This window comes from Eptesicus fuscus, chromosome 18 (genome assembly GCF_027574615.1).
Source record: "Eptesicus fuscus isolate TK198812 chromosome 18, DD_ASM_mEF_20220401, whole genome shotgun sequence".
NCBI lineage: Eukaryota > Metazoa > Chordata > Mammalia > Chiroptera > Vespertilionidae > Eptesicus > Eptesicus fuscus.
The window spans coordinates 37,846,527-37,866,737 of NC_072490.1; the positions used below are offsets into that span (position 1 = coordinate 37,846,527).

Sequence of the window (20,211 nt, forward strand, 5' to 3'; positions counted from 1 at the left end):
AACCTGCCTTGCTCTTAACATTCTTGAAAGAGTAGAAATATACAGTTCTTGAAATGGTTTGGTTTCCTTAGAAGCAGACCTGAGACAAGGATTGAGTGGACGTGGTTAATTTGGAAGGTGAAGGAACCACTCTAGGGCGTGGGGATGTGAGACAGGAAAAGGAAGATAGCATTTAAGGGGGCCATGTTTTTAAACCAGATGTCACTGAGAGCAACTGGAGTTTAATTCTCCTGGGAACTGGGAGCTGGTTTAACACACACCTGAATCACCCCACGCAAGGGTCAAAGGGCAAAGGAGTCAGTTATTTGGTTGGGGCTGCTCTCTGCTGCTTCCAGCCTCCCGTGCTGGCAACAGAGCCGACTAGCAGCGAGAGGACAGCTCAGGCAAAGGCACTGACAGTTGGAAGTCAGGCCTGCTACACTGAGGGGTAAGGACTTGGGGTAGGAGCAGGGCACCCAAAGGATCTGCCACGGCAGTGATTCTAGCTGAAAATGGGAAAATGCTTTGGTTTTGCATATGCTTTATTAATACAAATGGGTTGCTGTAGGCTTTTGCTGTATCTCTAGCCCAAGAGAATGCAGGGATGTGTGCGGGCATTCCAGAGCTTCTTGCACCTCTGTGTGCCTGCCAGGAAGGGAAAAGATAAGGATGTCTAGGGCTGATGAAGAAGTGATAGCTGAGCGAATGTCGGTGATGGGGCAGAGGAGAAAAGGACAGATTACTCAGAAAGCTCTGAGGCAAATGGCTCCAAGAACTGATGGAAGGAAATGTGCTTGTTGATAATAAACAATTTAGTTTTAAGTCTTGTGTGACGACAAACCAAAGTGTGAAATAATTCATCATCAAACTGAAGTTTATCGACGCACTAAATGAAAATATCTTGGCCTTGGGCAGAAAGTCACAAGCATAGAACTACCCATAGTTCTTTAGTTGTCAGTAATGTATTTTTATTATCCTGCTTTGTTTCTCCTTCCCAGAGATAAGAGCACTATTAATGGGCTTTGTGTATATGGACATCCTCTCCCACTTCTGGAGTAACTCTGTTGGGTATGGCAGATAGGCCTGCTGATTTTGTTTGTTTGTTTTGTTTTGTTTTTTAAAGTCTTAAGTACCTTATTAATGGGTGACTTTTAACCCTCCTTGGACATAATTTTTAAAAGGCCAGCTTGGCCCTGGCTGGGTGGCTGGGTTGGTTGGAGAGTTGTCCTGTACTCCAAGAGGCTGCAGGTTTGATTCCTGGTCAGGGCACAGAACTTGGTTGTGAGTTCCTCCCTGGTTGGGGTTCATGGCGTTCGGGAGACAACCGATTGATGTTTCTCTCTCACATCAATGTTTCTCTCTCTAAAATTAATTTAAAAAACCCAAAACATATCCTCAGGTGAGGATTTAAAAAAAAAGAAAGCCAGCCTTCTATTTGGCACCTAAGGGTAATTATTTTTAAATGTGTGTTGTTGTTTGTTTGTTTTTACACAGAATTGCTTTCTTATGCTTAAGAATTAGAAAGTAGTGTTTTGAAGAGTATCTATCTATACTCTTTGATTGGTACTGATGTGTGGACCTTAAATATTTTTCTAATATATATTTGCTGAAGTTTCTCACTGACTTATTTCAGATGACTTTTCTCTATCCCTACACATCTGTAGTTTAGCATCATTTTGTCTGTCATGTTAGTTATGTGTCCAGTCTGGCAGATAAGAATCAGGTTTCTCACTGTTGCGTGAGAGATTACAGACAAGTATGATGAACACTATCTGTGTAGTACTAGATTGGAAAGACCTTCATATGAACTGATGTTCAGCTTAATAGAGATTCAGATGGCTACGTATGGGAATATTGATAGATCTGTATGTATAAGTTAGCTAGTATGCACACATGTATGTAGTTCCTTACCCTGTCAGCTGCCAGGGCCAAGCAGCAAGGGTGCCACAGCTGCACTGGGCACACCTGGGGCACTGATGTTGGTCTCTGTCAGCTTTCTCCAATATACGGAGCCAGGGCTTCTTGGAGAAAGGCTGATTCCATGGCTGGGCCGAAAGCAAGGAAGTGCTAGAAAAAGTAAGAGAGACAGAGATGGGAGGGGGAAGGGATAAGGAAATGGAAGGAAAGGGAAAGGAACAAAAAGAAAACAAAAGCACCACAGCCTCTACCTTAGCCAGGAGATAACATCAACAGCAGTGCCCTGTTGATGCATGTTGTCCTGAGCTGTGATGGGAATGACACTTCCCGCTGTGGTCTTCCTCCCCCAAACTCAGTAACTTCAGTCAAATTGTGAGAAAAACATCAAACTCCAATGAGGGTCATTCTACAAAATACCTGACCAGCACTTCTCAAAACTGTCAGGGTGATCAAAAACAAGGCGTGTCTGAGAAACTGTCACAGTCTAGGGGAGCCTAAGGCGATGCCACAGCGATACCACGACTACATGTAATGTATCCTGGGTGGGATCCTGGCACAGAAGAAGGCTCTAAGGAGACTGGAGAAGCACAAATAAAGTGTGGCATTTTGTTGATAATAATGTCTTGCTGTTGCTTCACTGGTTGTGACTAATGTGTCAGACATTAGTCTGGGGTGGGATGTTAACAATGGAAGAAACTGGGTACAGGGCATATGGGTACTTTCTGGAGTATCTGCCACTTCTATGTATTTTTATTTTATTTCAAAATAAAAACTTCATTTTAAAAAGAATATATATTACAACATCAAAATAAAGAGGGATATTACTGTGAAAATATTTAAAGAATGTTGGAAAATCAAAGTCATCAAAATGTTATTTTCTGAAGTGGTAAATTGGGTACTATTTCTGCGTTGTGGTAAGTTTAGTTACTAAATATTCTTTTTTTCCTTTCACTTAATATTAGATGTTACATTTAGTCACATAGATTAATTAATAAACCCTGTTTTAATGCATTCTATAAAGTCTATTATCATCTATATTAAAATTTAATCCCAAATGTAGCATGAGGGAAGAATTCTGTTTTCTTCCCTATTGTCTTATTTCTTTTAAATCAGTTTTGCTTTTTTTGCTAATGTGTTTGCTTTATAGAATGATTTCACCTCAGAGGATGTGACCCAGCCTTTGCATTTCATCATAAGAGACAGTTTACAATGTGCCTCATCCCCGTCAGTTAGCATATTTTTATTAGTGAATTTATACTTGCAAAAGTGATCCTCCAAGAATAAGGTGAAAGTACAAATAGTATTATCTTTTCTCCAGGACCCATTGCCAAAGGATATTTGCTGTTAATAAGGTTTTCTTTTACTTGTAGGCAGTTCCTGTTGGCACCTTTGGGTTTTTTTTATTGTGCCGTATGCTGGGTAATCTAATTATCTTCACAATAGCTTTTTGTTATTGTTTTATAATTCTTGGTTTTTCTACTCTGAGTCAATCCTAGTGGCAAATATTTTTGTTTTACCAAGTTCATGAACTGCTATGATGTAAAAGATCCTCTGTATAATTACTCTGAGCCCTTCAGTTTTCTGTATCAGAAAAGAGTTTTAAAATTTCAGTGGATTATTACTTGTGTATCTAAAGTGCTTTGTAGAATTTAGTAGTTCCTTCCAGGGTCCACTCTTACTGAATGATATCTTCTTGTCATGGCTCATAGCCATGTCTGATCGTCACCCAAGGTGTGATGTTCAGAGTTTTGACTGGCATGACATGGTAATACTTGCTTAAGGTTGAGTTTTTTAAAGTATGTTTTTCCTTTTTAGTTTTCAGACATTTTGTAAACTACCTAGGAATTCTTGTTCCATATGCTTCTGCATATATTTGGCTTGATTCATGAAACATATAATCTTGACTGGTTCAGAATTCAATTCTTCAATTAAAAAAAAAAAGAAATAGGCAAGAGTGTATTTTTCAGAATGCTTTCTTTCTTTTTTTTATTTTATTGATTTTTTACAGAGAGGAAGAGAGAGGGATAGAGAGTTAGAAACATCGATGAGAGAGAAACATCGATCAGCTGCCTCTTGCACACCCCCTACTGGGGATGTGCCCGCAACCAAGGTACATGCCCTTGACCGGAATCGAACCTGGGACCCTTGAGTCTGCAGGCTGACGCTCTATCCACTGAGCCAAACCGGTTTCGGCTATTTTTCAGAATGCTTTGAGAAGAGTAAGTATGAGAACTTGAAGGAACTACCAGTTCCTTCTAAATGTTAGACATAAAATCAATAATTATTTTGTATCAACACTCCCAGACCCCCAAATGTGGGCAGCCAGTTAAGAGCTTCCTCTAGTTTTTTGTTTTTTAAAAGGCCAAAACCAGAATTCTTTTTACTTTGTTTAGGAGAATGGAATAGAAATGACATATAATTGATATATCATGCTATTGGGATTTTGTATTTTTAATCAGTTGATCAAGTTTATAATTTGTTATAGTTACCTTGGAAGTTAAAATTAGAGCTTTTTTTCTGCCTTCTCACTTTGTACTCCTTTACTTTTAAATCAGAGGAACAGATGTTCTGAGGTCTCTTTGGAGACCTTTAAAACCTGAGAAAGGATGTTAGGATACAAACATTTTCAAGTTGTAAGGTACCTCAAGAAGTCACTAAATATAGTAACTTCATATCACAGGTAGGAAATGGAGGCATAGAGAGGTGATGTGTCATTCAGTGAATACAGTTTGAAAGCAATACATTTCAGTCCAGGTCTTTCCCCATTGCAGTGTGAGCTACATCAGAATGCTTGTATCAGGCACCATTGCTTCTTTTATTAGCAGCATTTCATTTTATTTTTTTAATTTATCTTTATTGTTGAAAGTATTACAGATGTCTCCCTTTTTTCCCCCATTGGCCCCCTCTTACCCCACTGGAGTTAATCAAAATATCAATTAGACATGGAATTGCCATATGTTCTGGTTTCCCTGAGGTAGGCTGGTTTCCATTTCTTGTCTTGGCATCATTAGCCACAGCTCCCTGTGGTACTCTCCAGAGCGCCTGGGTTTAGATGGTAGAGTTTACGGTTGCCTTGCTGGAAGGACAAGCAGTGTTAGTTTGCACATCTTCTTTGGTCTCTTTACTCCCACACAGATGGTCACATTCTGGAACATGGGTACATATTAGATCACCGACTTTGCTTACTTCTATTGATTTTACCACATAACGTAGTGCAAACTGTTCTTGTACCTAAGAGAGACTCAAGTATTAAAGCATGATAGGCCTCAAATGCAGAGGCTTGTTATTTTTTTAAGTAATTTTGTAGAAGTCAATTGTCGAACCCTTTTAAGATTTCATTAATGTGTGCTTAAGTATGCTTCTGTTGTTCTAGACAACTACATTTTATTAGCCATTTGTAACCTGTGTAGGTAATAATACAAATAAAAACTTAAAAAATATGTATCAGAACATGAAAAGTTGGGGTAAATATAGTTTGGGAAGGATAATTATTTTCATATCCTAGACCATTTAGTGAAGCACTTCATTACTGTGGAAACTGAGTCACAGGGAGGCTCAGTGTCCACTGCCTAACATCCAGCAATATAAGGTGGTTTTAAAGTTCTTGAACAGATGGTAAGACCCGAGTTTTGTGGTCTGAATTTTGACTTGATGTTGGGTTCTCTGGTTGGTGGCCAGCACCACATTTGCAGAGCTGAATGTGCACTGCATAGATGATATAGAAGTTGGCTGGCTGTGCAGAAGACATGCCAAGCTCATCATGAGCTTCATGCCTAGCTTCTCGATCCCTGATATCAAAGAAAAACAATAATCAAACGAAAGCTTCTTAAGTGGTTCAGGACATTTCCATCACGGAGAGGTTTCTTGTCTTTTAATTTGTTTCTCATTATGGGGCTGCATGTTTGTAACCTGTTAATAGAATCTTGTTATCTTTTAGTATTTGGGTTTTATTTGTACCAATCATTTGTACTGCTGACAGTCTAAAGAATAAAACAAAATGAAGCATCATGATTTTGTCCCCCCGCCCATTTAACTTGAGAACTTGATTCAGTATCTAGTTCTAGCTGTGACAATTCAGCTATCCTCCTATCTAATAAAATAGTAATATGCAAATTGACCATCACTCCAAGATACAAGATGGCCAGCAAGGGAGGGCAGTTGCAGGGGACCCAGGCCTGCAGGGGAGGGCAGTTGGGGGGGACCAGGCCTGCAGGGTAGGGCAGTTGTGGGCAATCAGGCAAGCAGGTAGCGCAGTTAGGGGTGACTGGGCCGGCAGCGGAGGGCAGTTGGGGGAGACCAGGTCAACAGGGGAGGGCAGTTGGGGGGGGGGGAACCAGGCCTGCAGGGGAGGGCAATTGAGGGGGGGCCAGGCCTGCAGGGAGGGCAGTTAGGGGTGACCAGGCCAGCAGGGGAGGGCAGTTGGGGGGAACCAGGCCTGCAAGGGAGGACAGTTAGGGGCGACAGACTGGCAGGGGAGGGCAGTTAGGGGTGACCAGGCCAGCAGGGGAGGGCATTTAGGGGCAATCGGGCCATCCTGGGAGCAGTTAGGCGTTAATCATGCTGGCAGGGGAGTGGTTAGGGGGTGATCAGGCTGGCCGGCAGAAGCGGTTAGGGGCAATCCAGCAGAGGCAGGCAAGCGGTTGGGAGCCAGCAGTCCTGGATTGTGAGAGGGATGTCCCAGATTGGAGAGGGTGCAGGCTGGGTTGAGGGACACACACACACCCCTCACCCCCGTGCACGAATTTCATGCACTGGGCCTCTAGTCTATAATAATAAAAGTGTAATATGCTAATTAGACCAGACAGCCGAATGACCTTCCGGACGACCTTCCAAAGCTGGGGCTTCGAGGGCTGAGGCAAGCCGCCATGGCTGTGAGGGCCGATCCCCTTACATGAATTCTGTGCATCGGATCTCTAGTTAAAAATAATTTTTCCTTATGTTACACTCTCAGAGTTGATAATCCTCTTTTGTTTCTCAAATGTGTCCGTTAATCATAAACATAAATGTTTAATTATATCTCAAAATTGAATTTTTCCAGAGAACCAATACTCGAGTGTTTGGAGTTCACCTAGTGTCCTTTTATTTCTCTTTCTTAAAAACAAAACAAAACACAACACACAATACATTTTCTTCACTTTTTATAAGAATTTAAAGTGATTGACCTAAAAGGTATGCTTCTCTTTAATACAGTGTTTCCCAACCCTTTTCCTTGGCACATAGAAAATGATAGTATTTGTGTGTCATAAAGAAAAGATGCTGGAGGCCAGAGGTGCCTGCCCAGGGAAGCCAGTTAGGATTTGTGGCGATCCATTCCAGGGGTTATAATAATAGAGAATAGAGAAATGGGTGAGGGGGAAGGGATTGAGGATATATTTTGGAAGTAGGATTGGCAGAATTTGCAGATGGTTTGGCTATGGTGTGCAAGGAAAAGCTCAACTTCAAGGATAAGTCCTAAAGCTTTGGCTTTAGCAACTGGGTGAATGGTGGTACTGCTTACTAGTAAGATGGGGAAGTTTGAGAAGGCCATTAGAAAGTTTGGCCAGGGGTTGGGGGTGGGTCGTATAGGTAATCAAGGGTTTGTTTTGGGCCTCTGAGGTAACCAAGTAGAGGTGTCAAACAAGGAGGTGGAGGGGAGGTAAGGGGAGAAAGTAGGGCCAGAGATACTCATTAAAGGCATGGTGCTGGCAGAGATCGTGTAGCATGGGTGTGTAGAAGAGGGAAAGGCATCTAGGACTGTACCCTCTCTTCCTCCAACACTTAGAACAGACTGAGCAAAGGAAGTAAACTACTGGAGAATGAGGGGAAACAAGACATTGCCATATCATGGAAGCTAACAGAAAAAAAACAGGTGAAGTGGTCAAATAAGATAAGGTTAGAGAAGGGACTGTAGATTTCAGCAATAAACAGGTCATAGCAGGTGTGGTCCTGAGTGGGTTTTGGGTAGAAGACTGGCTAGTGCCAGTTGAGGGGGAAATGTTAAGGGAGAAAGGAGAAACAGTAACTACTGACAACTCTCAGTAAGTTTTGCTGTGAAGGATAGTGGCGATTAGGTCCATATCTGGAGGGACTCAGGGAACTAAGGGAGGAATTAGATGGGGAAAGTGATTAGGATGGGGAGCTGATTGAATGAGTGAAGTCCTGAGGAGGCATCAAGTGTATCAAGTGGAAGAATTGGCCTTGGCTAAGAGCAGGCTTGATTCATCCCTAGTAATGTCAAGGAAGACAAAGGAGTTAGTACGAGTGCAGGTGGGAGGTCTAATGCAGGCTTGTTCCTGCCGCGTTGCTTTTGTTTTCTTAATGTAGTTAAGGCCTGATTACCAGCTGAGAGTAGGCAATTTGAGAAAGACTTTTTGACAGTGGGAAACGGAACATGCCAGATGAATCTTGAAGGATCATCTGTGAGGGTTGCCTGTTTGAGATTTGCCATCAAGAATTTTAAATGAGATTAGTCTGTAGATGAAGTCAGATAGATGCTTGGGGTTTTCCCCCAGCATGTTTTTCCCCAGTGTGTTGCTGGTGTACAGCTCAGAATAGGTAGTTAATTGGGGTTAGCTGGGGTTCCTGCATTGATTACAGGAGTACTAGAAATATGATTTTGGATTGCAGCCAGAATTAAAATTAAAATGTAATAGATGCTTGCTTTGGAATTGTTTTTTGTCAACTGAGAAAATTTTCAATATGTAGCTTTAAAAAATGTTTAAGTTTTAGATATAACAGTACAAATGTTTGACAATGAAAAAAGACATACTAATACATTCTTCTCCTTTATAGCAGTTTAATAGAACCTTTTTTAAAAATAATATATTTTTATTTATTTTTTACAGAGAGGAAGGGAGAGGGATAGAGTTAGAAACATCGTTGAGAGAGAAACATCGATCAGCTGCCTCCTGCACACTCCCCACTGGGGATGTGCCCGCAACCAAGGTACATGCCTCAGACCAGAATTGAACCTGGGACCCTTGAGGCCACGGGCCGACGCTCTATCCACCGAGCCAAACCAGTCAGGGCTTAATAGAACCTTTTAAAAAACATTCAAGAATAGATATTCTTTTTGTGCATCTAGAGACTGAGAAGGAAGGACCCCCAAACCCAATAGAAAAATGGGCAAAAGTCATGAAAGAGAAATGCAAATTAAATCCTTTTTTCCCCTGTTGAGATTGGCGAAAACCTTAACATTTGCTAATATGCTGTAGCATAAGGCTGTGGAAACACTCTCGTTTATTGCTGGTTGGAGTGCTACATGATAAATCCCTAAGGAGGGCAATGCGATGAGATCAACCGAAAGTACTATTGTTTTGTCTTTTACCCAGTAATCTGATGAATTTTGTCGTACAGATACACCTGCGCTGCACACATACAGAAATGACCTATATCCAGGGCTGTTCACTGAATTTATAACAGCAAAAGCATGGAAACTACTCAAGTTTTCATGTTCAGGGGCTGGTTGATTAAACTACAGTATATGAACACAATGAAATACTATGCGATTATTAAAAGAGGAAAATTTCTATGTACTTACATGGAGAGATTTTCAGCATCCTACCAGGTATATAATAAAAGGCTAATATGCAAATCGACCAAACGGCGGAAAGACGGGTCACTATGACTGTACTGACCACCAGGGGGCAGAGACTCAACGGAGGAGCTGCCCCCTGGTGGTCAGTGCGCTCCCACAGGGGGAGCGCCACTCAGCCAGAAGCCAGGCTCATGGCTGGTGAGTGCAGCAGTGGTGGCGGGAGCCTCTCCCACCTTCGCGGCAGCGCTAAGGATGTCCAACTGCCAGCTTTGGAGCAGGCCTAAGTCGTCAGTCAGACATCCCCTGAGGGCTCCTGACTGCAAGAGGGCGCAGGCCGAGCTGAGGGAACCCCCCCTCTCCTCCTACCCCCCTACCCCAAGTGAGCTAATTTCATGCACCGGGCCTCTAGTTTGCTTATAAATGAAAAGAGCAAAATTCAGAATAGCATAGTCTTTTTTTTTTCCTAAAAGGGGAGGAATGACATATACTTATATGTTTACTTTTGCATAAAGAAACACCAGAAGAATAAGCAAATTCATAAGTGATTACTTGTTGGAGACCTGGGGGAAATGGTTGAAGAAGTGAAAGTTCTCAGTATACATCTTTTTAAATATATTTTTATTGATTTTAGAAAGGAAGGGAGAGAGAAAGAATGATGAGAAAGAATCATTGACCCACTGCCTCCTGCACACTGACACCCCTCAATTCCCACCCCACCTCCCCCGCACTCCCCATGGAGCCCGCAATCCGGGCATGTGCCTTGACTGGAAATGGAGCCATGACCTCCTGTTTCATAGGTTGATGCTCAACCACTGAGCAACACCAGCCAGGCTCAGTGTACATCTTTTTATGTCATTTTTATTTTGAACCATGTAAATGTATTAATCTACTTTATACAAAAAAGAGATGCTTTAAACTGTTTTGGAAATCATCACTATCTTCACCAATGTCATTGTTATAAATTGGTTAATAAAGTTTGCTGATGCAGGCAGAAAGGTGAGACAAATATATTAGTGTGGTTTTGTAATTTTAAAAAAAAACTTTATAATTGCTTTTCAAAGATTGACAATTATACTCGGTTTTTAACTGTTAAGAATGTGACATTTAATGAATTTAATGTTGCTATAAACCCTTTTTCTATTAATACACACTCCTGTTTTGTATTTTATTATAACCTTTTGTCTGGGAACATTTATGAACTTCAAATTACTTCTGAAAGCTAAATGGTTCATCTTGTTTGAGGTGGTAAATTTTGTTGGTTGAAATTTTTTAGAGAAAATGTGGGAACATGGAATAGTTCTTCCATATCTTTTGCTCTTTTAAAGTGGTATTTTGGATGAATGGGACATTGTTCTGAGGGGATGTAGCTTCACCTAAGATACTATGACATCAAATCCATTAAATGGTCTGTGTCCACGTGATCCGAGTACCTCGAGTCATCTTTACTCCACTGTGCCAGTTCAACTCAGCATAGCTTTGTGCTTGTTTGTGGAATTCATTTCCCTGGGCTACAGTTTCCTCATTGATAAAATACAACGATAGTTTTGTGTTGTTGTTTTTGTTTTTTTCCTATAAGGGTGAGTCTAAAAAGCAAATGAGATGATCATATATTGTTAATGAATAGAATATAGACTAAGTTGGTTTTCTGGTTTCATCTCTTTTTGAGGACTTAGTATGTATTACTTGATAAATAAGTTCTTTCTCGTATTATATTTTTCTCATATTTGAAGATTTCTTCATTTATCTTTTCTTAGATCTAGTGGAGAGCTGGGAAGTGCTTAGCCTTGCTTTATTCATGAACCTTGTTGATGTTGTCTGACAGACCTCACTGGTGAATTCATAGGAGAAGGTGGTACTCTTAACTCTGCAGGTTAATAGGATTTTCTGCTACCACTACTTGAAGCAACATGATATAATAGAAAGAAGACGAGCTTTGCATTCACTTCCCTGTTTGTTTTTTACTTAAATTTCTCCAAGGCTTTGTTGATCTGTCAAGTGGGGCTAGAACCTAGGGTCCTCAAATGAAGTAAAGGTAGCACATAAGCCGATTATCACAGTTTGTGGAAGTAGTTGCTCACAAAATGGTCATTTCTGGCATTGTCGTCAGTGAGTGATTTTTTTTTTTAACCTAGGATGTTTACTATCCTAGTATGTTATTGTCAGCCTACTAGTAAAATTTTGGCCTACAAGCTTTTGCTTACCCTGCAGAACAGATTACTGAAAAGGGGGGTGAGGAAGGATTCGTGGTAGCCAGCAGCATTTCAGTGCCGTTGTCTGGTGGACATTATGTGAGCCCCACCAAGCCTCCAGGAAGCTGTCCCGAATGAGCTTTTTTTAAGTTGAGTATTCTCAACCATGTTCAAATTAATGCCACATGGTGGGGGGGCAGGGGGGCAGGAGGGGAGGAGAGTAACTTCTAGATAACAGAAAATTTTCACTTGTAAGTAATCTTTAATCCACAGGATTTTTATAGCAGATGTTTGCATTTTTCCTACCCCACAGTACCCTGTGTACCTGCCATGCTGGATAAATAACAAGTTCTGATGAATTTGCACCCTGGTGCCATAGAAACAGTGGAAATTAAAGATTAAAATAGAGCTCACTAGTGACCAGGTTTCCTAGGCCAAATTGAAGCTTAGTGCTGAGGCAGTTATTCAGGTAATTCAGACCCAAATGGGTTTTCTGAAAATGGAGCTGACATTTATTGAACACTTATTATGTGCTGAGCTATTTTGTGAACATTCTGTGTTCTATTGACTATTCCTAAAAGTATCCTAAAAGTATCTATTGACTATTCCCCTGACTTTATAGGTAAGGCTGTTGAAACTTTAAAGATGAAATAACTTGTCCAGGGTTATTCAGTAAGTGACAGAAACAGTGCTGAAACCTTAACTTTGACAGTAGAGTTTTGCTTTCACCCTCTGGATAGTATTACCAGCCATACCTTTGCCAGAGGTATTTGGCATATAACTTTTCCTCTTTGTTGGTAAAATCTTGACTAGTGGAATGAAATGAGATGCCACAAAAGTGTTTTACTTCCTTTGCCTGATAAGGTGTGCTACACTTATGGTCAGAATGGCAAAAGTAAAACATTTTAGGAAGACCAACGAGGCCAAAGACCAACCAGTCAACCAACCAACAAAAACCAGTGTAGCTTATGCTTCTGAAACCTTGAGCTGCAAATAAGGTCCAAATGGTATGAAACATTAAGTGTGGTGGAATTAGGAGACTTCCTGAACAGAGCTTGGGAATTTTATAGACTTCAGAATTCATATTTTTTTTTGCCGTTGAGTCTTTCTCACATGTATTTAATCTGTATAATAATATCCACTGTAGCTAGGGAGCATGATATGAACACCCTTCCATAGGTACCAGACCTCATGTCCATCCAGCTTCTTAAATCCTGACTGCAGAACGTTCCAAACCAAAAGAGAGAAGCTAAGTATACTCTGAAAACATTCCTTGACCAAGAATGAAAAGCTACAGTTGTGTGGTTTGTGGTGCTCTGACCTAGGTTGACCAGAGTGAGTATTTTCTCCTATGGAGGACTTTTTAGATGTCTTGTAAGTATATTAAAGGAATTGTTCTATCTCTAATGTATATTAAAATGACTAAGGCTTCAAAAATATTAATTACTTTTGTTTACAAGGCAGAGATCTGAGAGTGATAATTTTAGTGCCACTGACTGTTATGCCCCATAGTCTAAGTCTCTGTAAAATCCTGTTTGTGAGACTCTATGTTTAATTTCAGGAATGTAGCTTTTGAGTAGAAAGAATATAAGTACACAACTTTAAAAAGGACGCAACAGTTCTGTTTGGTATTTCAATTGTATTAGTATCAACGCTTCCTTTCTCAGCGGTGACTAGAATTGGAGCAGCAGATGCAGCAGATAATCCTGAAACTTCAATTTCGGTAAACTTGAAACTTCCCAGACTTTTATCATTCACTTTCTTGGTTTGGTTGTCAGTCAGGTTAGTGGCGAGCTGGAGGAGAAGGAATGGTAATGAGAATCGAGGCAGTCCTGGGGCTGCGTAGTCTGGGGTGTCAATGGCATTGAAGTCTCAGGAAGGAGAGGTTACAGGCAACTTGTGAGATGTGCTTTTTGTCAGCCTCCTGTGCCATCTGTTTTCACTGAGGTAGCATAGCAAAAACCTCTTAGATTTATGTCATTAATGTACCGCAAATATTTTCCTTTAACAATCCAGTGATTTGTACTGGAGATTTGAAAGCTGCTAGGCAAATTGGTCACAGATTACTAAGTTAGTTGACAGGCTTGGCCATTCTGCTTACTTAGCTAGAATAGTAGGGATGCTTTGTAACCTTCCTGTTTAAAAAAAATTAAAAAGTGCATGCGTGCGTTTGGGGGTATCAGCCAGGAGCTGACGTGACTTTCTCTGGCTGTGTGTCACCTCCCAGGACCCAGAGCCACAGGACCACCCCTGCTCCCACTTCTCCTGAGGCAGGGGTTCTCAGCAGGAGCAGTGTTGTCCCCGGCGGGTAGAAGTTGGAGATGGCCCAAATATCTTACTCCTTTTATGTATAAAGCTCAGTATATACACAATACATAAGTAGACATACGTTGTATTTGTGGCGTTAAAATTCCATGGAGTGGTAATTAGGGAAAATGTCTAAAAAGGTAAGCTGTGTGGGGGAAATAATGAAAAAATAATTGAAAAGCACTGCTGTTGCTCTAGCCCAATGATTTCAACCTTTTTCATCTCATGGCACACATAAACTAATTAATAAAAATGCAGCACACCAAAAAATCTATCTTTTGCCAATCTGACAAAAAAGTAGGTATAGTTTTGATTCATTCACATTGAACAGCTATTGTTATGTTGGCTATTGTCATTTTTTGTTGGGCAGTCTAAGGGAAAAGAGGTCAGTGCCCCTGACTAAATAGTCAGGTATTGCGTAATTTAACAATTTTTGTGGGGCACGGGCTGAAAATCACTGCTCTATCTAGATAAAGAATGGATGAGGGCATCCATATAACTTGAGTAGAGAGAGGGAACAGAATAGTTACATTAAAAGAACTAAGTTGGAGTAATTATCACCACGGTAAGGAATAACAAAGCTTGGGATCAGAAGGTGTTAGACGGCCTCAGTGGGAATGGGGTGGCAGTGGATCTAAGCCCTCCCTAGTGAGTGGCTGGCTGTCTGGGTCTGTCTCTCAGGAAAATAATAAAGTTGGTAAACTCTGCCTTTGATCTCCTTAAAGCCTCCTGCTAATAAAAAACTCCATTTAGCTAGCTGTTTAATGGAAAAGCTTGTTATGAGCCAGTTTTCACGAAGGTGAAAATGACTGGTGATAAATTAATGTGTTATTATTTCAGGGGCACTTGCATTTGAGCAGTGGGCCTCCTCAGTGTGAGAAAGTTGGAGAGGCTTGGGTACTCTGACAGGCCTGACCCCTGGTTCCCACAGGGGCCTGAAGGAATGACTGCACTGGGTCTCAGAAGCACATGCCCAGCAAGTATCACTTATAGCCATAGTATAGAGTGCCTCACAAACGCATGCACAACTGATTTAAAAAGGTGTGCAGGGGCATATATAATGAATAAAATATAAACAAAAAGCATTACTGAATATATAATGCTTCATTATTATTACCTATTTTGTCAAGCCACCCATGCTAAAAGCTGCTACCATATGAGAATCCTTTTTCTGAAAAGCCGGAGAACTATGGTGCTAGCTCTGTCAGAGGGTCACCAGACCTGAGGTGCAATGGGAATCCCCACATAGGCCACAGTCAGAGGGGGGCCTGCAGAGAGCTCCTTGAGAGTTTGGGAATTTGGGCGGAAATCTCGTGAGTAAAACATTTGCTACAGAACTGTATTTGCTTCAAAGTGATTGTCAGAAGCGGTTGAGAATGGTTCATTGGAACTTTAAATCTATAATTTTTAAACTCTTTGGTCTACTAGAGTGTCTTTAAAAATAGGATTGACACTAACATTTCCAAACATGTTGTTTCTTACCTGAGAATGAGCCTCTTACTCTAGCCTTTTCCATCCTGTGGTAGTGACTACTACTTCTGAGTTGTCCCATACAGTGCCTCTGATATTCCATGTCTTTGGGTGTCTAAAGAAATGCTTTTTAGATAATTGCTGTACATGTCCTTTAAAAAAAACACATATTTATTTGGGTAAGAACATGATGCTAAAGCCTTAAACAGTTTTTTCTTATAACGAAATAAATACATGAGCCCTGGTTGGTGTGGCTCAGTTGATTGGGCATCGTCCCATGCACCAAAGGTCACTGGTTCGATTCCTGGTCAGGGAACATGCCTGGGTTGTGGGCTCAGTCCGCAGTAGGGGGCGTGCAGGAGGCAGCCAATCGTTTCTCTCTCCCTCCCTTTCTAAAATCAGTAAAAAGGTATTTTTGAAAAGAAATAATATATACCCTCTATAATTTTCTTTACCCTGCACAGATAGGCCAGAAAGACATAGTATTTTAAGCCAGGTTACATTATAACAAATTCCATTATTAGCACAATTAAAACTAATTTAATTTTACTTTACTTTGTTTACAGAGGGAGTAAAAGCCACATCAGAACTTAGTATTTCTTGTGAATCTGATGACTAGAGTGCAGTTTCTAAGACACAATTTGAGCCCTGGCTGGGTGGCTTAGTTGATTGAAGCATCATCCCATATACCAAAAAGGTTGCAGGTCAATCCCGGTCAGGGACCGTACCTAGGTTTTGGGTCCTATCCCTGTCGCATATAGGAGGCAACTGATGGATGTTTTTCTCTCAAAACAACAACAACAAAAACCTCATGATTTGATCTTGGGTTGCCATAGGAAATTGAAAAGGCCTTTGACTATATTCCATTTGAATCCAGGTTTTATGTTGAGAGATTTATTTAAGCTTTTGTATGTTTTTCATTATTATTGCTAACTTATAAAGGTTTTTTTAAAAAGTAGCTTCAATATTTAAAGCACATAATTGGATGAATTTTGACATGTATATGTATGTATCCAGCTATGAAACCATCCCCACAATCAGGATGGTGAACCTTCCCCTCACTCCCAAAGTTTCCTTTGCCACCGTGTAACCCCTCCTTGTCCACCTGTGCCCCTTACAGGTAACCCCTGGTCTGCTGGTTTGCTTTCTGTCGCTATAGATTAGTTTGCCTTTTTTTTTTTTTTTTTTAGAATTTTATATAAATAGAACCATACTGTCTTTATTGTCTGGAAATATTGACATATATCCTTTTAGTTCCAGTTCGGACATCATAAGAGATATTCTCGAAGAGGAGGAAGCCTGGGAAGCATCACATAAGTGAGTTCTCGTAATTATTAAGTGTCCATTTTGACCTGAGAAATTGTAATTCTGTACAGTTGATTTTCAAACAAAAGAATGTTTGTGCTCTCTGGTTTAAGAAAGTAATAATTCATACACCTCCAGGTAAAGATTTCTAGTTTATTGTTTCTGTATATTTCTGCTTATAAATGGAATCCCAGTGTAATAACTCTGAATATTTGTCAGGAGTTGTTTTTCTAAAGACAAATTGTTCCAATAGGTGATTATAGTTTGGCCTTAAGCACTGGCTCGAGTCTTTAGAAATTTCTAATCCTTTTCTGGATGTTCCTAGCCATAAGATGTGTTTAGTGTAGAATAAATGCACTTTTACTTTTCCTATACCACTTATGAATCAGTCTGGGAAATGAGACTTTGGGGTGGGGGTGGGGGACTATTCCAGTTCCCACTGGTAGGTAAGCAGGAAAGGAACAGTGCCAGAAAATAATACATTTTCATTAATCTCCACCTACAGGAGTGACCTGTAGTACAGCAGGAAAAATATACAATAATTTCATGATCACATACCTCCCATAGGCCGTTAGAATTGCCTAGCAGCAGTTCTACTGGGCCTGCAATCACTTCTTTGTCCTGTTCTTCACAAGGATTATTTGAAAACTCAGCTTTTTTCAGTGGCTCCACACCTCCCCCCGCCCCGCCCCCAGCTGAAGACCTGGTTCTTTATAGAGAAAACCGAAGCCATTATAGTGGGATCTTCATCTTTCCAAACATATAAATCTGCCTGCATTTGTACAGATTTAATCCTCATTTCCTCTTCTTATAATAAAGGGATGTCCTAACACCTATTGGAGGCTAATTCCTTCTCCTTCATCCTACTCTCTTGTCAGGAACTTTGCTGTGTCCCTTCACTCATAGGCAACCTTTCCTTCTCAACTGTAATTTTTTGTTGGGTTTCCTGCATGCTCAAATCTTTCCCATCCTAAAACCAGCCAACCACACAGCCAGCAGACAAAAACACCGTACTCAGCCTCTCATCTCACTCATTCTCATCCTCCAGCTGCTATTGTATCTCTCCTTCCTTTCCTAATAGATTATCTGAACTTGCAGTCTCCGTTTCCTTATTTTCCACTTACTTGCTCTTCAACATACATACTCAGCCAGTCCCATCATTCTGACATAGCTTTCACTCAGGCCACTGAAGAACGCCATGTTGCTAAATCCAGAGCACATTTTTTAGACCTTATCTCTCTTGACTTCTTATCAGTGTTTGATACTATTGACTTCTTCACCTTTCTTTTTTTAAAATATATTTTTATTGATTTCAGAGAGGAAGGGAGAGGGAGAGAGAGATAGAAACATTAATGATGAGAGAGAATCATTGATCGGCTGCCTCCTGCACGTCCCCCACTGGGGATCGAGCCCACAACCCGGGTATGTGCCCTTGACCGGAATCAAACCTGGGACCCTTCAGTCCGCAGGCCGATTCTCTATCCACAGAGCCAAGCCAGCTAGGGCTTCTTCGCCTTTCTTAAAAGCCTCTCTTCTTTCACTTATGAGACACAGTAAACTGTTTTCCTTTTGCTCAACCTAGATCATTAGTTGTTGATGTTGATTAAGATTAAATTGATCTCCTAATAAATTTATCTCTCCTGCCAGTACCTCTCCTGAGCCCCAGATATAAATATCAACTACCTACTTGATGTCTCTCCTTAGATATTTTTTAAGACTCTTTAAAATCAACATGTGCAAAGCTGAACACTTGACCTTATCTACTCTCCTACACCCCCCAAAATAGTTTTTAAAGCAAAATAAAAACATGATCCTCTTCTGGTGTTCCTTTTCAGCCAATTTCTTACGCCCTCCCCTCGCCCCAACAAAATCTGTCATTCTTGACATCTTGTTCTATGGTGCCTCTGTGATCACTCTTATAGATTTTACTTCTTAAATATCTGGAATTCATTCATTTATTTCTACCCTTCTCATCACCCTAGTTCATGCTACCATTGTAGCTTGATTGGGCAATAAATTGTGTCTTAATTTGTCTATTCCTTATTTTCTGGCTTCTTTACAATCTAATCTCCATATTGCAGCTAGAGTGACCTTTGTAAAATGAAAATCTGATCACTGTTACTCATCTCTCTACTTTAAAAATAGCAGTAGCTTCTTATTCCTTTTAGGATTGAGAAGGGACTCTTTAATATGCCTGAAAGGTCCTGCATGATCTGGTCTTCTCCAGTCTTGTGTGTTATCACACACCTGTGCTTTCTCTTTGCTCCTTTGATACAGGTGTCTTCATGTCACATGCCTGCTCATCCCAGGGCCTTTGAACACGCTTGTCTCTACCCAGAATGTTCTTCTCATCTTTCTTCTCGTTTACTCTTAACCCTTCAGGCCTAAACTCGAGACCTGCTTCTCATGGAAGTCTTCTCTGGCCTTACCTTCTGGATCATGTCCTTATGGCTCTTTGTCCATTTCCCCTACCAGGTTTAACATTGTAACCCCAGTGTCAACACAGCTCCAACCCACAGTCAATACTTTGCATGTTTGCTCTCATTGAAATAGCATAACAATACTATGATGTATGGTTATTCCTTTTTATAATGAGGTAACTGAAGCTGAAAGAGGCAAGTCTCCAGCCCAATGTCACTTAGCAGTAAGTGATGAGTGATGGAGCTGAGTGGAGCTTAATGTGTCCAAGTCAACTCTTTCAACCTTTAAGCTATACCAGTGGTCGACAAACTCATTAGTCAACAGAGCCAAATATCAACAGTACAACGATTGAAATTTCTTTTGAGAGCCAGATTTTTTAAACTTAAACTATAGAGGTAGGTACATTGTTATTAACTTAATTAGGGTACTCCTAAGCTGACCTTTGCTAAAAACTCAAGGGGCCAAAGAGCCGAATGTGGCTCACGAGCCGCAGTTTGCCGACCACTGAGCTATACTATCTTTCCAAAGGATATTGACATTTTGTAGTTTCATAGCTGAGTCGCTAGAAAATGGAAAAGTGTGGTGTATCCAAGGAACACAACATGAGTAGGTTTATCAGACTAATGAGATATTTGATGGTTCAAACCAGTGTTGCATGAAAGTTTGAGATTTTGGTTGCATTGCTTTCAGCTAAGCATTATTTAACTTTGCATTCTGAGAGAGGAGGCCACTCCTTCACTAATCATGTTCTCTTTTATTGGGAATCATCCTGACACCAACGGTTATAACAAGCTGTAGCCCAGAATTCTTGAGCCCAAGTCCATTTTTAACAATGATGACCTCTTAAAGTCATTATTGGTAAGAAAACACTTAGCAAACAAACCCCATCACTTGATAATAAATGTTAAAGCTGGAAAAATGTAAGTGCTCCTCTAGTCCAGTCCCCTCATTATGTGGAGAGGAAGCTGGGTTCCAGAGAGGTAAACTGACTAGGTCGAGGTCCACAGCTAGTTAGTGGCACTACCAGGATCAGAATCCAGGACTCTTGATTTCAGCTGAGTGTACAATAGTGTAAATAAGCTTATGCTATAATGTAGCTTTATTTAT

The 20,211-nt window shown here is 40.7% G+C and overlaps 1 protein-coding gene across 1 annotated transcript in view; it reads left to right on the forward strand.

The window, feature by feature from the left end:
- The window catches only part of RAD18 (RAD18 E3 ubiquitin protein ligase), an 80,845-nt gene that overhangs the window by 55,725 nt on the left and 4,909 nt on the right, over positions 1-20,211 (forward strand). The window contains exon 12 of the mRNA XM_054708116.1: positions 16,633-16,695. Within this exon, the coding sequence (XP_054564091.1) occupies positions 16,633-16,695 (63 nt within the window). The remainder of the gene's footprint in view (positions 1-16,632; positions 16,696-20,211) is intronic.